This window comes from Sminthopsis crassicaudata, chromosome 2 (assembly GCF_048593235.1).
Source record: "Sminthopsis crassicaudata isolate SCR6 chromosome 2, ASM4859323v1, whole genome shotgun sequence".
NCBI classification, from domain to species: Eukaryota; Metazoa; Chordata; class Mammalia; order Dasyuromorphia; family Dasyuridae; genus Sminthopsis; species Sminthopsis crassicaudata.
In genome coordinates, this window is record NC_133618.1 from 425,297,301 (window position 1) to 425,314,921 (window position 17,621).

Sequence of the window (17,621 nt, forward strand, 5' to 3'; positions counted from 1 at the left end):
TCATTTATTTATTTATTTAACCTCCTTGATCCACCCAAGTAGGGAAATAAGTTGACTCAAATAATGGTGTATCCTGTGGGGTGGCTGAGTCGGCTGTTCCACTGATTCATGAAAACTGCAGACCAAGTAGGGAAAGATGCCAAAGGCTGTGTGTGTGAGAGAGAGGTTCCATCAAGTGGGGACTGTGAAGAAGGGATGTTGCTCAGACGGGATGCCTTGTCACCAAGTAAGGGTTGTTCTTTTCCTCTTCTGATTCCTAAAGGGCATCATCCTGGGGACAGCACCACATGTGGGGTGAGTGTAGGTGGGGAGTGAGTCTCTAACCCCAATCAGTGACCCAAATCAAAGCTGAGGGAAGCAGGCTTGACAATTGATGACTCAGCAAAGAGGAAAGCTTGACCTTCCAAAGGCACTGGTTTGTTCTTGGGGGAGCTACCGCACCAGAAAAGGAAACTCAGAAAAGAGGGGAATCCTTTGCAATACAGTAACTATGAGAGAGTATAATGATGAGTCCTCTTTCCAGATCCCCACACAAATATATCTAGTACAAGTGCCACAAGCAAGGTCACTTTTATCAACATGCAGTACACAGACACATACAGTCACAGGGAAGAGAACTTCATGCATGAGACAGAAACGGGGGACCAGGCTCCAAACACAAAACAACAAAACAAGCCTCCACAGAATCCACCTTGACCCCATCCAATGGTGTACAAGTCCCCAAGTGTCCGACGGCGACCCACGTGTCGGGGCAAAGACCAGTATCTCCAAGAGACTGAGAAGGAAGCATGTTGAATAGTGGAAACCAGGAAATGGATAAAACAGGAGATGAGAAGGCAGCACAAGAAAGAGATAGCACCTAAAACCTACCATTGTTTCTTATTTACATACATGTTATTTCTCATCCCACATCACATCTGATCTTTAAGAAGCTGAAAGTCCTTGGGTAAGGACCCTAAGCTCTAGATAAGGGAGTAGAAGCTAAACTGACCTAATTTTATGTCTAACATTTTACTACTAAGAGGCTTGAGGGGGGGGTTCTAAGTTGGGGTCTATGAACTTGATTTTAAAAATATTTAAATAATTTCACTGATAATCAATTATAACTGGTTTCCTTTACAATCCTTACATTTTATTTTATATATTTAAAATACAATTGTGAGAAAGGGTCCATGACACAAAATAGAGTAAGAATCCCTAATCTGGGGATTGGATTATTTAGGGGAAGCTCACTGATGATAGATTTTTTAAAAAGGGGATGAAATTGCATTGCTTAATCTTTGTTCTGGAGAACAGATGAAGAAATAGTTTTTTCTTGGTAAAGAGTGGGGGGAGGAGGGCAATGGATGTAGAATGTTGCATATAATATCATAATTAGTCATTTTGTTAAGTGGATTCTATTTAAATATCCCACTTTATATAACAAGGGAATTCAGTGGAATAGGGACAGTATCTGGAGAAATGATTATAGTATAAATACTGTTTAAAAAAGACAATAATAAAGCTTATTTTTGAGTAATTTAGAGAGAAGATTGGGGAAACAATTGAAGAGTGTCAAAAAAGCTAATAGTTTGATTTTTTTTTTTTGTTTTTGGGTGGTGGTGGCTTGAACTCTGTAGGGAGGTCCTGATTAGAAATTTTTCATATCAATGAAAATTCAGTTATATTATAGAGCCTCCTATAATCACACAGCTAATGCAAGTCAGAGACTGGGCTTGAATATAACTTTCTGACTCTAGAGCTGGCTCTCTCTCCACTACACCACATGGCCTCTTTGATGCTTTGGATAAGGAGGTGTATTTTTTTTTAACCACATATTACAAATACATTAAAACATGCTCATGATTTACAAAAAAACTTAAAATAGCTGAGCTCCTTATATTTAAAGCTTAAGTCTTGATAGAAACCTATATCATTAAACCATGAATATTTGTAAAAGCCCTCAGAGTGGTTGCAGCAACGGGAGTTGCTTCTGACCCTCTTTCCTTATAATTTGCCTAGGTGCCCCACATTAGGAATTACTGACTGTTTCTGGACTTGAAACCTCTGCAGAGGGCATTTTCATTCATGAATTCTTGTTTATTTGTTTTTTAAATAATTTTTAAATAATGTCTTCTGTTTTTTTTAAATACCATCCTATTTCCCCATCCCACATTTTACAAATAGTATTTCTTAAAGACAAAAAAGAAGGAAAGAAAATTGTGGGGGGAAATAAGCACAATTGGACAAAATGTAAAAAGTCAGAAAATATGTGAACTATGGTAACGCCTACATACTTCCTACCTCCATGAAGGGGTGGGCTGGGGGGGGTATTCTCTTTTATCTCTTCAACATTCATAATTTCTAAAGGAAACCAGTACATTTACTGGAGACTGGTGGTTGCAACAGCCAAATGTAGAAGAGTCACTCCTGATTATTTTAAATGGCAATAGTCAAGTTTAGTACAAAAGTGGGTAGTACCTATTAGAATTTAAGTCAGAAAAGCATCATAAGTAATCTTTGACTTGATGGCTTAGTAAAAGAAAACTAGGCATTTGGGGTGTTATTAAAGATTCCCCCCTGGATTGTCAATTCTAATAGACCAGGTTGGGTGTACATTTCAGGTGATCAGCCCCTCTTTTTGTTTTTACTATGGGAATCTCTAATAAGAACAATCAATGATAGTTATATAGTCCTTAAAATTTGTAAAGCATTAATAAACAAGTTCACATTCTTTACTCATGACTTGTTAATGCTTGTAACAGACTTCCAAGGAATCATTACTGGATGGAAAACAGAGAATCAAACCCTGACTTTGGTAAAATATAGTTAACAATCCTATACAATTAATTGATCATGTAAACATCAGAACAAAAGATGTTTGAAGCCAGATTCTTTTGGGTTTTCCTCCAAACTGGCCTTTAGGGATGGGGATTCCCTTCACTTTCAATTCAAAATGCTAAGTTTGCTTTTACTAAGGTACTGGGCCAGAGATTACTTGTGTCCTGGGAGATTTTCTATTCCCAGAAATGACTGAATGAAGATAAAGGAGAAAGCTTAGAGAGTCCCACACCAGTCAAAAAGGCTTTAGCTGTCATGCTGTAGAAGCTTCCAAGGATCACATTTAACCCCTCATTCAATCAACATGTACTAAATGCCTAATATGTGCAGGGAACTTTGCTAGATACTAGAGAGATGCACAGTTCAAATAAGATATAGTCCAGCTTTTATGGCACTGATAGTGGAAAAGGAGAAGAAAAGGAATATAGACAAATAGAATATATAACATCATATATATCCTAGAGGTAAGAGTTACCAGGGATTATAGGATCATTGAATCTAATCTTTTACTCAAATAGGGAGCTCTCCTTTCACCAGGAGTCATTGGACATATTCACATATATGGATAAATGCAAGGTTTATTTTTTCCTACCTTCTTCAGGTTGCAGGGAAAATTCATCCTGGCCACCATCCTGACCTTCTAGACAAGTTGCAGGGACCCAGCCCTGCTCATCAGCAGTGCTTACAAACCACCAACCTGGAGGGGAAAAAAGGTTGATGAGTAAATGGAGCTGAGGAGCACATGTATCGATCCTTTTTTTTTTTTTTTTTTTTCTTTTTACAATCTCTCCCATTTAATATATCACCTCATTCCCACCTCAATGCCTTTATTTCTACTATTCTACCTTCCTGTATTATTGGTCCATATCACTTCTTCCTGATAATTTCTGTGCACAGTGATTCCATTTAATTCAGTTCAATGAAGATAACCAAGTACCAATAGTATAAAGAATTCTGTGCCACATTCTGGTTGACATGCAAAGTTTAGATTGTCCTTGCCTTCATAGAACTTACAAACTAATGAGAGGGGGGAGAAATGAATCAAGTAACTATTGCACATAATAAGAGTACAAGAAAGAAGTCAAGGGAGGTAGGACAGACCAGAGGAAACTTCTGGGGAAGGTGTCATGGATTAACACTTTGGAACATGGGTAGGGCTTCAATAAATTTCTGTGGGAGGAGGGAATTTTAGATATAGGGAAGAGCATGAACAAGAGCACAAAGGTGGCAAGATATATAGCACTTGTATGGGGGTAGTGAGTGGTCACTTTAGGCTAAAAAGAAAGAGTTGCATTTCATTCTGGAGAATTTTGCTTTTCTCAAGGCCATGATTGTATTACTATAGGGAACTTCCAGATGACAAATTTGTCTCTATCAATCAATGCAGGCTGGTACCATCTTTGTAAATTATAGACCGAGTTGCCTAAAACAATGAAATTATTAGCATCTGACAAATTTTTGTTGTTATTCAATTGTTGCATGACTCTTTGTGATCCCATCCCAGGTTTTCTTGGTAAACTAGAGTAGTTTGCCATTTCCTTCTCCAGTTCATTTTACAGATAAGAAAACTGAGACAAATAAGGTTAAGTGGCTTTTTTTTTTCCTGAGGCAATTGGGGTTAAGTAACTTGTTCAGGGTCACACAGGAAGTATTAAGTGTCTGAGACCAGATTTGAACTCAGGTCCTCCTGAATTCAGGGCTGGTGCTCTATCCCACTGCACCACCTACCTGCCTCAGTTAAGTGGTTTTTCTCAGGGTCAAACAGCTGATATGTTTCTAAGGCCAGATTTGAACTTAGGAAACTGAGTCTCTCTGACTTCAGGCCCAGGATTCTATTCACTGTGCCAGTTAGCTGCCAGTTAGCAAACAAAGTATACTTAATAAATGCTCCTTTGTGGCTTTCTTCAACAATGAGATGATTCAGACCAGTTCCAATGACCTTGTGATGAAGAGAGCCATCTACACCCAGAGAGAGAACTACGGGAACTGAGTGTGGTTCACAACATAGGATTCTCACTCTTTTTGCTGTTGTTTGCTTGTATTTTATTTTCTTTCTCATTTTTCCTGTTTGATTTGATTTTTCTTGTGCAGCAAAATAATTATATAAATATGTATGCATATATTGGATTTAACGTGTATTTCTACCATGTTTATTATTATATAATATTATATTATATTGGACTACTTGCCATCTAAGGGAGGAAAAATTGGAACACAAGGTTTTGCAAAGGTTAATGTCAAAGAATTATTGATGCATATGTTTTGAAAAATACAAAGCTTTAATAAAAAAAAAATTGGTTCTTAACTTGTTTATTGAGAAGCAAAAGGACTTGCCCAGGATGACAGTTAGATAGAGTATTATGCTCTTTTGTATGAGTAGGGATCAGGATAAGGATTAGACCTGTGCTTTCATTGGTATAGAAAACTCCCAGATGGGGAAAGTCCTTTCCAGTGTAGAAAAACAAGTTCTCCATAATTTGTAGTTTCAAAGAAGTAATACAGGGATTTGCCTTCTATATCGGAGGCAACACTTGAACTCAGGACTTCCTAATTCTAAAGCCAGCTCTTTATTCTACCGTTTTGCCTCTGAGTTCACTTTGTCAACAAAAATCCAATAATGAGTTTTGATCAGAGGAATGACATGTCAGATCTATGTTTAAAGATAAATCTGGTAGCAGATTGAAGAATGATTTAGGATGACATTTCTTCTTTCTTTGAATTCTTATTCCACTTATCATCAACTATATTATCTAGAACTTGGTTCATGGAAAGACAAAATTCATATATATTAATTTTGTCTTTCCATGAACCAAGTTCTAGATTATATATATATATATATATATATATATATATATATATATATGAATTTTGTCTTTCCATGAACCAAGTTCTAGATTATATATATATATATATATATGTATATATATATATATATATATATATGAATTTTGTCTTTCCATGTACAGTATACATTCCTTGCAGGCAGTAGCAATATTCTGCCATCTGATATATTTGTGGACTTTTTTAAAACCATGCTCAATCTTGCTGTGTACATCAGAATTCAAAAAAATGCCCAAGTTTGATGAGGACTACGTTGGAAATTGTCATTTATGTATTTGATGCTGATGAAAGGGGCAAGTGTAAGTCAAAGTCAAAATAAAGCTGGGAAATGGATCTAATTCTGATTCTGTATTGAATTTACTGAGCCATTCAAACTTTCTGTTCATCAGTTTCAGCCAAAGTAAAAAGACACAAGCATTCTATTTTTGGGGAGATTATGCAACTAGGGCTCGGGACAATTCTTATCACTGAGGTTAAAGGCATAATTATTTTTGGACAATTATCATTAGTTATATCTGTGCTTAGGAATGCATCTGGGTTGGTATATACAAGTTGGCTAGAGAACTTTTAGTTTAATTTGTAGAAATTATAGTTCATATTAATTACCGTCATATTTAGGAGCTAACATTCATTACAGATTCAGGATGTATGGAATTCCAATTTCCTTGGATAATGGTGCTAATTAGCAACCTAGCCAATGGTTATATTACCCAGAAAATATCAGAAACATATTTTTCTTGCCATGATCCTGAATCTAAATCTGGCCTCAAATACTTAATAGCTGTGAGTCACTACACTGTTTGCCTCAGTTTCTTCATCTGTAAAGTGGGGATAATAACAGCACCTAGTTCCCAGGTTGTTGTAAAGCTCTTATGAAATAATAAGTGTAAAGAGTTTAGCATAGTGCTTGCATATGACAAGCACTATATAAATGTTAGCTATTATTATTATTATTAAAGAAAATTTTAAATCAAAACTTTTAATTCAAAAAATTATTATTATCAGTCTTAACCAGTTCTTTGGGCTATTATCTAGATTGGTCAGCTGCAGACTTTGGCTATAATAAACATGCTAAATTTTTTGTATATTTTATTCATGAATTAAAAGATTTGTTTCGCCTTCTTTAGCTTTTTCTATCTCTTCTTTCTTCTGTCTTAACATCTGATGTGATACTTGTTGAGTACTAATCATCAATCATTCTTATGCTAAGGCTAAAGAAGGATTAACTCTAGCTGACATGGTTTCTGCACTGTGAATATGGGCCACTAAAAACTCAGCTGAAATCATCAAAAACTTGAAACTCATGAAGAGTTCACAGCGACTTAAACCAGTTAACAAAAATAGATTTGCTTTGGAATGGCAAAACAGTTTCATGTCACCATGTTCATATGACTGTGACAAAACAATCTTTATAATAGGTCACAAATATTGCTCGTGGTTAACATGACTAGCCTGGAATGGGATCCAGCTTCCTGCCAGCTGCCATCCCAAAGTGTCTGCCCGAGATAGTACAGGCAAGGAATAGCTGTCTTACCTGATTCATTCTTCTCAATGATGTCCACTACCTGGCCCACACACAAGCTGATCTCTGAGCTTTCCTGCTTCTGGTAATCTGCCACCACCACATATTGCTCCAGGACCATTGGATCTACTGAGGCTGAATCTCCCCCTGAAAGAGGGAAAAGAAAAAAATTCTCCACATTTGGCCAATTTAATCACCAGGGAGGAGTACCTGTGACCCTAGTGAGAAGGCTGGGGCAGGATAACATTCTGAAGGCAGAAAAGGAGAGCCAAGTAAAGTCAGGTAGTATCTGAGATCTTAGTGTAACGAGCTGTCGTCTCCAGAAGCTGTTGGATCGCTCTCTGGGAAGAGATCTGCTGTGTCTACTCAAATCTCTCAGACAGATTCTTCTTCCTGTAACGAACCGTTGTCTCCAGGCAGTTGCTGTTAACTCTTGTCCTTAGAAGTGACTTCCCTTCCTGCAGAGAGCCCCGTCAGGCCTGATGTAATGCAGAGAGTCTTTCTTCTGAATCCTGGCTCTGAATCTCCTCCAGCTCTTATCCTTCTCCAGGCCGATCTGCCCTCTGCGCCCATTGCTGTCTCTTTTTATCCTCCCAGAGAATGGGCGTGGGATAATGCAAGGGCTTCTGGGAAGAACCACCCCAGCCAATGAGCTTGCCCCCTCTTATCAAGTCAACCTGAGTTCTCACCTTGTAATTGTCCAGAAAACCTGAATTCTCACCTTGTCACCCTCCAGACAACCTGAGTTCTCACTTAGTAATCCTAACATCTCCCCCTTTCTTTTGATTTAGAACATAGGACAGTCATGACCTTGAAACATAAATCCATCAATATGGGAAGTATTACAGATAATTACATAAATGACCTTGAAACATAAATCCATCAATATGGGAAGTATTACAGATAATTACATAAATTACATAAGCATATAGTAACATAGTAACATAACACATGCTAGAAGTATGTAACATAATCATAAATTGAAAATTTATAAATGTCCATAAGTCCATTGTCCATTAGTCTCATCTTGTGTGAGGAAGTCCAATGATTCCTGCTGGTTTTTAAAGTTCTTTAACAGTCTTCTTATTATCCATGCTCTTTCAGTGTCAGATGTTTCTTAGATCTTCTCCTTTATTTTGAGGTCTTTCTCTTTTTCTGTCTCTCTCTGATGGACAAGGCGAACATGACTCGTTGTCACCCATCTGATTCCTTCTCCTGCTGAAAAAATACAAGCAAACCCTCTCTCCCAGGCAGTTAACCTATCTAATTTCCTTCTATTTACCACTTTCTAAATCTCTTCTCATCATCTGACAATTACATTGGAGTTGTTTGCACTGGGCACAGCCCTGTTGGTTTAAAAGACCTGTATTCTCCCCAAGTGTAATCCATTTTTGCAACCTGATTGCCTTTTGGCTCACTTATCAGGTAATCCCTTTCTGCCATGTGATTGCTTTTCTGCTGGTTGATTAAATCAGAGTCCTGGCCTTCTAAAGGTTCTTTGGATGTAACATCAGCTGCCATCATGCCCCAAGTCTTTTTTGCCTGGGGCCCTGGACCTGGGCCCCTCATCCCATTTCCCTGAATTATTCTACACTCTGATGCCCAATGGAGTCCTCTGTTGCATTTTGGACATGGGGTTTTAGGTCTTCTTTCACCCTGTCTTCTCACTGTATCTCCATACCTACACTGAGCTCTTAGATGCCCAATTTTTCCACATTGAAAACATCGCCGAGTTTCTCTAGAAGGCCCTTGCCAGGAGGGACCCTGTCTTTCCACATTCATCATTGTCCGGGTGTAAAAAGCATTTGTTCCCACTGTAGCACAGCGTCTTATGATCTCCTCTAAAGGAGCATCTTTGTCTAATCCCCATATAATTCTTTTGCAAATCTCATTGGCATTTTCCTTAGCCAGATGTCTGGTCATTATTTCTGTAGCTGAATTTTCTCCAATAGTTCTTTTGACAGCAGTTTGCAAACGTCCCACAAAATCTGCAAAAGGTTCATTGGGACCTTGCTGTATTTTAGTGAAAGCCTCTCCGCGATCTTTCTGTCCAGGGAGGACACCCCAAGCTTTTATTGCAGCCTTAGCAATTTGTTCATATATTGTCATGGTATAATTAATCTGTTCCGAATTCTCTCCATACCGACCTTCACCAGCCAAGTGCTCAAAAGTGAATTGTGTATTAACTCCTATTTCCAAATTGCATCTGACTTGAATTTTACATAATTCATGAAATTCCGCAAGCCATAATAAATTTTCTCCAGGTTCCAGACATGTCCTTGCTATGGATTTCCAATCATTTGGGGTTAGGACTTCATAAGACAAACCATCTAGTAACATTTTGACATAAGCTGATGTAGCCCCATAAAGGGTACAACCTTTTTTCAAATCCTTAATTTTATTCAAATCTAAAGGTGCATATCTTCTCATTTTATGACCTACAGAATCAATATTTTCAATCACAGGATATGCATGTATAAAATCACTTATATCCTGTCCTTCTCTCTTAGCTTTAACCAATGCTTTTTCTAATCTTGTCATAGGCTTAGGCTTCTTCACAGGCAATTCTGTTTGTGTTTCTGCCTCTTCCCCTCTTTCTTCCTCCATCTCTGAAGGTGGGGTTGATGTGGGCCTGTCAATAATCTGTTCTCTAGGCAGGGTTGAAGCTTCTTCAAGAGAATCATACCATAATTCCTCATTTAAATCCTCTTGCTCTAGGGAAAGATCTTGATCTTTCCTTTTTTCCTCACACTTCCTCCTCTGTTCATTTTTAGAACTTTTCCTTCTCCTACAACTTGCTTGATAGTTTAAGGCTAATTGAACTATGTTGTAGATATAAAATACTTCTGCAGAAATTGAACGAGGCCCATTTTTTGCTTGAAATTCTTTCATTTCATATCCCACTAGCTTCCATTTATCTACATCTATCTTTTCTTCCTCTAAGAACCAAGGGGATGTGCGTCTTAATGCAGCCAAGAGTTTAGCAATCTGTACCCAGGTTACAAGTAAACTCTGCTCCTCAATTATGTTGATTATAAAATCAACATAATTGGCCCCACGTTGGGCGCCAATTGTAACGAGCTGTCGTCTCCAGAAGCTGTTGGATCGCTCTCTGGGAAGAGATCTGCTGTGTCTACTCAAATCTCTCAGACAGATTCTTCTTCCTGTAACGAACCGTTGTCTCCAGGCAGTTGCTGTTAACTCTTGTCCTTAGAAGTGACTTCCCTTCCTGCAGAGAGCCCCGTCAGGCCTGATGTAATGCAGAGAGTCTTTCTTCTGAATCCTGGCTCTGAATCTCCTCCAGCTCTTATCCTTCTCCAGGCCGATCTGCCCTCTGCGCCCATTGCTGTCTCTTTTTATCCTCCCAGAGAATGGGCGTGGGATAATGCAAGGGCTTCTGGGAAGAACCACCCCAGCCAATGAGCTTGCCCCCTCTTATCAAGTCAACCTGAGTTCTCACCTTGTAATTGTCCAGAAAACCTGAATTCTCACCTTGTCACCCTCCAGACAACCTGAGTTCTCACTTAGTAATCCTAACATCTTAGGTATCTTTTATCCTGATTCTCTTAAATTTAAGTGACATCACATTTCAGAAAAGCCTCTGTGGTACAGAAAGGAGAGAAAATCTTCAGGGTTGTAGAAGTGTGGAACAAAATTTTTAAGATCATGGCATGGGACCCAAAACGTATAAAAATGTTGGACGCATGCTCATTGTACACATAGCTCATCAGATTGCCAAATGTGGTAGGAAATTATGAGAGGCTTATGTTTTGCCCTCAACTTAGCTCCTGTGACATTCCTCCCCCCCAAATAGTCCATTCCTCTCTTTCTGGGAAGTTCTAGAGTCACTTATCCCATTTATTCCATGGGAGCTGATAATCCTGAAGAAAAAATGGAGGAAAAAAATGAAAAAATAGTGGGAGGGAGGAATGAAGGAAAGCAATAGAGATAAAGGAGAAGTGAGGAGAAAGAAGTAATAAAAGAAAGATTGGCAAGGTAAAAAAGACTAGAAAGTGACAGTGTGTGTGTGTGTGTGTGTGTGTGTGTGTGTCTTCTCTCCCTCCCCAGAAAGGCAATGTAGCATCATAACAGGAATTCTGGGCTTACATCAAGAGACCTGGTTTGGATCCTACCTCAAATACTTAATAATTTTATGGAGATTGTCAAGTCACTTAACCTTTTACTGTCAGTTTACTCACCTAAATAATGGGGATAATGTTTTAACTACCTACCTCAGAGGGCTGCTGTGAACAAAATGCTTCATAAATCTTAACACACTGTATCAATGAGAATTATATTACTACTTCAGGGCCAAAGATGAAGCCACAAACATGTTGGATTTGATTTTCTTTGCAACCCAAGGGTAAATCTATCCATAGGTTTCCTAATATTAACCTTTTCCCTTTCCTGCCACTTACCCTGAGTAACATAGCCAAGGACTAAATTCCTCAAAGCCTCCCCTACTAAGAGCTGGAAATCAGCTCATCTGAGGGCCCTCCCTACCCAGAGCAGGAGAGCAACAAGGACAGAAATGTCTAGGAAAGGCCTTAAGGTAATTCAGGGGCAATGCAGGAATTTGGCATGGGGTGTGGAAGAGAAGGTAGGGTTAGGGTTGAAGTTAAAATAAAATTTAAATTATAAATAAACCTAATTTATTTTATCCTAAAGTTAGACAAGAGTTCAGCTGTCAGTCTTGGGTGACCACAGGCCAGAGTATCACTTCCTATAATAATACCAACAGGTGGAGTTGGACTTCTGAGTAGGCACTTTTTTTCCAGAGTGTTACCCAACACACAGGACTCAAACCCCCAGGAATCCCACTGTCTCTGCATTTCTATACACATGGGCCTGCTCATGAAAGATCAAAAGGAGATAAAAACAACCCAGCAGAGTCATCAGATTTGAACCAGCAATGCCTATTACTGAGTGAGTCTTAAACATACATAGAAATGTATCAAATTTGTACTTTTTCTGGCTATGGGTTGTGATTTTTATATTCTTCTGGGATCCACATATCTAACATGAATGTATTGGAAATCATCCTTGAGGGGGCTATTTATAGCATACAGGATCCCTTTTAAAGCAACAGGTAAAAGTACATGAGATCAGAGTCACCAGCATCTTTACATACTTCTTGAATGGACAGCTGAGTTGAACATACAGGCTATGCTTGGTCTATGGAAGTTTAAAATTCATTATAATCACTCTTAAGAAAATCATTGATTTTTTTTCTTTGTTCCATTAGCAGTAATCTAATCTCTTTATGCTGGAAATTTCCCTGAGAATAGCCACATTTAAGAACTCAGAAAAGGTCAGAAGGATTACCAAGGCCCCCCAAAACTTTTTCTGAAACACAGGTCACAACCTGAAAAAAATTGGTTTTCCTGGGTTAATGTTACTAGGAGGTACTCATCCTGGGAAAATTTTCCCAGGGACTTCCACAGTCTTGTTTCTTTTGGAGGGAAGGGTTTCTTATTGGAGATAACAAAGGTGGGCAAAAAAATCTATTTAAGATAAAATACAGCATTCTGCAAATTGTCAAAACTTTCCATCCTGGACTTACAACACACTTACAAAAAACAAAGAATTCATATTGGTAAGATTGCCCTGAATTGAACTGACAAGATGTGGATCAGTGGATTGAGCCAGTGATGAAGTAGCACTTGAGTTTCCAATTTCATGTGAATGCTTCCTGCCAAATAAGCAAAGAATCTATGATTTGATCAGCTCTGTGACAACTGTTTCCACTAACAAAGACAACCAATTGATTTTGACTTAGCCATCTACTCCAATCCACATCTAGAAAGAATCTCCATGATAACATACCTGACAAGTGGTTTTCCAGCCCCTGAAGAGCTCTTCTAAAAGGATACCTGCTATTACTTAATGCAATATATGTTATTTTGGCACAGTACTAATTATTGGGAAGTTTTTTCTTCATATCAAGTCTAAATGTGCTTTTTTTTTTTGCAACTTTCACCCACTACTTTTGAATCTTGCTCTCTGAGGTCAAATAGAGCAAATCTAATCTTTTCAGATAAATCTTAGGATATAAAAATGATAAAAGACTTGAACAGGATCACTAAGAGTCTAGAGGTGGGATATGAATCTAAGTCTTCTTGACTCAGGCCTAACAAATTATCCACTATGCCAGAGGTATAAAAACATGTAGTGACAAGTAATTCTCCCCAGTGTAGCAGATATCAGATTACATATAATTAGGAAATATTTAACAAAATAAATAAAAAAACATAAGAGAACATAGATAATGTAAATAGGTGAGTTTCTAAGTTAACATGCAAACCACAGGGATCCTCATGGAAAGTTTAAAAATGGATACCCATTTCTACTTGAATTTGACATCAACATATTATATCGTGCTGATTCTTGCATGTTTTCAACAGTTTGAAAGATGTGACTTGGTAACTTGTAGCAAAAGAATGCATGAATCAGGGAGTAATTGAAGATGAGACCCTGAAAATAGGGAGAAGAAAGATGGAAAAAAGACCGAGTGCATCAATTTAATGATGACTTTTGTGAGACGATGTCTTCTCCTTTTCCTTATATAATTTAGAGCTTCATTTCCTTCTAAAACTTGGCACAAATGCCTAATCCAAACCTCAGACTCTGAGTGCCTAAATCTAGGCCAGGGCAGCCAGGTGACTTAGTGCGTAGAGTACTGGGGTTAGGGTCAAGCCCTGAATTCAAATTTGACCTGACACACCTACTAGCTATGAGATTCTGGGCAAGTAATTTAATCCCATTTGCTTCAATTTCCTCATCTGTAAAATGAGTTGGAGAAGAAAATGCCAAACAACTCTAATATCTCTGCTAAGAAAACCTCAAATGGGGTCACAAAAAGTGAGACAAGACAGAACAATAAAACCTATTGGTTTAGTTAGTCTAAGATTGCAAGCAAGTTCTCAAATACACTTCTATGCTTTTGGATAAAAGTTTTTAAAAAGAATCTACAAATCCACAAATATGCACACACAGAGATGTTATTCAGAGAAAATGGGGCATTGAGTAAATTCCTATGATAATTAGAAGGGGGAGATATTCCCTCTAATTTGGGGAGGGGGAAAGGGGTAAGGTGTTAGCAGTGAGAAGATTCTAGAGGCTTGAAAATGTTGCAAAGCTCTCCCTGCTAATACTGCTAAGCATACCTGAGACTGGCCATAATGATTCTTGATCGCCACTTTTTTTTTTTTTTTTTTTTTTTTTTTTTTTTTTTATTATATATATATATATATATTTTATAATATTATCCCTTGTATTCATTTTTCCAATTTACCCCCCCTCCCTCTATTCCCTCCCCCCGACGACAGGCAATACCATACATTTTACATGTGTTACAATATAGTCTAGGTACAATACATGTGTGCGAATATCACTTTCTTGTTGCACAATAAACATTAGAATCCGAAGGTACATGCAACCTGGGCAGACAGATATTAGTGCTAACAATTTTCATTCCCCTCCCAGTGTTTCTTCTCTGGGTGCAGCTACCTCTGTCCATCATTGATCAACTGGAAGTGAGTTGGATCTTCTTTATGTTGAAGATTTCCACTTCCATCAGAATACATCCTCATACAGTATTGTTGATGAAGTGTACAGTGATCTTCTGGTTCTGCTCATTTCACTCAGCATCAGTTGATTTAAGTCTCTCCAGGCCTCTCTATATTCCTCCTGCTGGTCATTTCTTACCGAGCAATAATATTCCATAACCTTCATATACCACAATTTACCCAACCATTCTCCAACTGATGGACATCCATTCATCCTCCAGTTTCTAGCTACAACAAAAAGAGCTGCCACAAACATTTTGGCACATATATGTCTCTTTCCGCTCTTTAGTATTTCTTTGGGATATAATCCCAGTAGTAGCGCTGCTGGGTCAAAGGGTATGCACAGTTTGATAACTTTTTGGGCATAATTCCAGATTGCTCTCCAGAATGGCTGGATTCTTTCACAACTCCACCAGCAATGTATTAGTGTCCCAGTTTCCCCACATCCCCTCCAACATTTGTCATTATTTGTTCCTGTCATCTTAGCCAATCTGACAGGTGTGTAGTGGTATCTCAGAGTGGTCTTAATTTGCATTTCTCTGATCAGTAGTGATTTGGAACACTCTTTCATGTGAGTGGATATAGTTTCAATTTCTTCCTCTGAGAATTGTCTGTTCATATCCTTTGACCATTTATCAATTGGAGAATGGTTCGGTTTCTTATAAATTTGGGTCAGTTCTCTATATATTTTGGAAATGAGACCTTTGTCAGAACCTTTGTTTTTAAAAATATTTTCCCAATTTGTTACTTCCCTTCTAATCTTGTTTGCATTAGTATTATTTGTACAGAAACTTTTTAGTTTGATGTAATCAAAATCTTCTATTTTGTGATCAATAATGATCTCTAGTTCTCCTCTGGTCATAAATTCCTTCCTCCTCCACAAGTCTGAGAGGTAGATTATCCTCTGTTCCTCTAATCTATTTATTATCTCCCTCTTTATGCCTAAATCATGTACCCATTTTGATCTTATCTTGGTATATGGTGTTAAGTGTGGATCCATATCTAATTTCTGCCATACTAATTTCCAGTTTTCCCAACAGTTTTTTCCGAATAATGAATTTTTATCCCTAATGTTGGAATCTTTGGGTTTGTCAAAGATTAGATTGCTATAGATGTACCCTTTTTTGTCCTTTGTATCTAATCTGTTCCACTGATCTACCGGTCTATTTCGTAGCCAATACCAAATGGTTTTGGTGACTGCTGCTATATAATATAGCTTTAGATCAGGTACACTTAGACCACCTTCCTCTGAGTTTTTTTTCATTAGTTCCCTTGCAATTCTTGACCTTTTATTCTTCCATATGAATTTTGTTGTTATTTTTTCTAGGTCATTAAAATAGTTTCTTGGGAGTCTGATTGGTATAGCACTAAATAAATAGATTAGTTTGGGGAGTATTGTCATCTTTATTATATTCGCTCGGCCTATCCAAGAGCACTGAATGTCTTTCCAATTATTTAAATCTGATTTTATTTTTGTGGCAAGTGTTTTGTAATTTTTCTCATATAATTCCTGACTTTTCTTTGGTAGATGGATTCCCAAATATTTTATACTCTCAACATTTGTTTGGAATGGAATTTCTCTTTGTATCTCTTGCTGTTGCATTTTGTTAGTGATATATAAAAATGCCGAGGATTTATGTGGATTTATTTTGTATCCTGCCACTTTGCTGAAATTTTGAATTATTTCTAGTAGTTTTTTAGCAGAGTCTTTGGGGTTCTCTAAGTATACCATCATGTCATCTGCAAAAAGTGATAGTTTGATTTCCTCATTTCCTACTCTAATTCCTTGAATCTCTTTCTCGGCTCTTATTGCCGAGGCTAGCGTTTCTAGTACTATATTGAATAGTAATGGTGATAGTGGGCAACCTTGTTTCACTCCTGATCTTACTGGGAAAGGTTGCAGTTTATTTCTATTGCATATTATGCTTACTGACGGTCTTAAATATATACTCCTGATTATTCTAAGGAATAATCCATTTATTCCTATACTCTCAAGAGTTTTTAGTAGGAATGGATGTTGGATTTTGTCAAATGCTTTTTCTGCATCTATTGAGATGATCATATGGTTCTTATTAATTTGATTATTAATATGGTCAATTATATTAATAGTTTTCCTAATATTAAACCAGCCCTGCATTCCTGGAATAAATCCTACTTGATCATAGTGTATTATCTTGGAGATGATTTTCTGAAGTCTTTTTGCTAATATCTTATTTAAGATTTTAGCATCAATATTCATTAAGGAGATTGGTCTATAATTTTCTTTCTCAGTTTTCGATCTACCAGGTTTAGGTATCAGTACCATGTCTGTGTCATAAAAGGAGTTTGGTAGGACTCCTTCATCCCCTATTTTTTCAAATAATTTATATAACATTGGGGCTAATTGTTCTTTAAATGTTTGGTAGAATTCACATGTGAATCCATCTGGCCCTGGGGATTTTTTCCTGGGGAGTTGATTAATAGCTTGTTCTATTTCTTTTTCTGAAATGGGACTATTTAAGCAATTTATCTCCTCCTCTGTTAATCTAGGGAGCCTATATTTTTGGAGAAAGTCATCCATTTCACTTAAGTTATCAAATTTATTGGCATAAAGTTGGGCAAAGTAACTCCTTATTATTTCTCTAATTTCCTCTTCATTGGTGGAAAGATCCCCCTTTTCATTTGTAAGACTATCAATTTGATTTTCCTCTTTCTTTTTTTTGATCAAATTTACCAAAGGTTTATCTATTTTATTGGCTTTTTCATAAAACCAACTCTTGGTTTTATTTATTAATTCAATAGTTTTTTTACTTTCAATTTTATTGATTTCTCCTTTTAATTTTTGTATTTCGAGTTTAATTTTTGGTTGGGGGTTTATAATTTGGTCTTTT

General features: G+C 37.4%; 1 protein-coding gene across 2 annotated transcripts in view; it reads right to left on the reverse strand.

Moving 5' to 3' along the window:
• SH3PXD2B (SH3 and PX domains 2B) overlaps nucleotides 1-17,621 on the reverse strand; it is a 133,407-nt gene that overhangs the window by 24,614 nt on the left and 91,172 nt on the right. The window contains exons 7-9 of one of the 2 annotated variants that reach the window (XM_074292076.1): nucleotides 7,196-7,330; nucleotides 3,413-3,517; nucleotides 692-775 (exon numbers count right to left, since the gene is read on the reverse strand). In XM_074292076.1, coding sequence (XP_074148177.1) covers nucleotides 692-775; nucleotides 3,413-3,517; nucleotides 7,196-7,330 — 324 coding nt within the window. The remainder of the gene's footprint in view (nucleotides 1-691; nucleotides 776-3,412; nucleotides 3,518-7,195; nucleotides 7,331-17,621) is intronic. The other variant, XM_074292077.1, reaches the window with a different exon arrangement.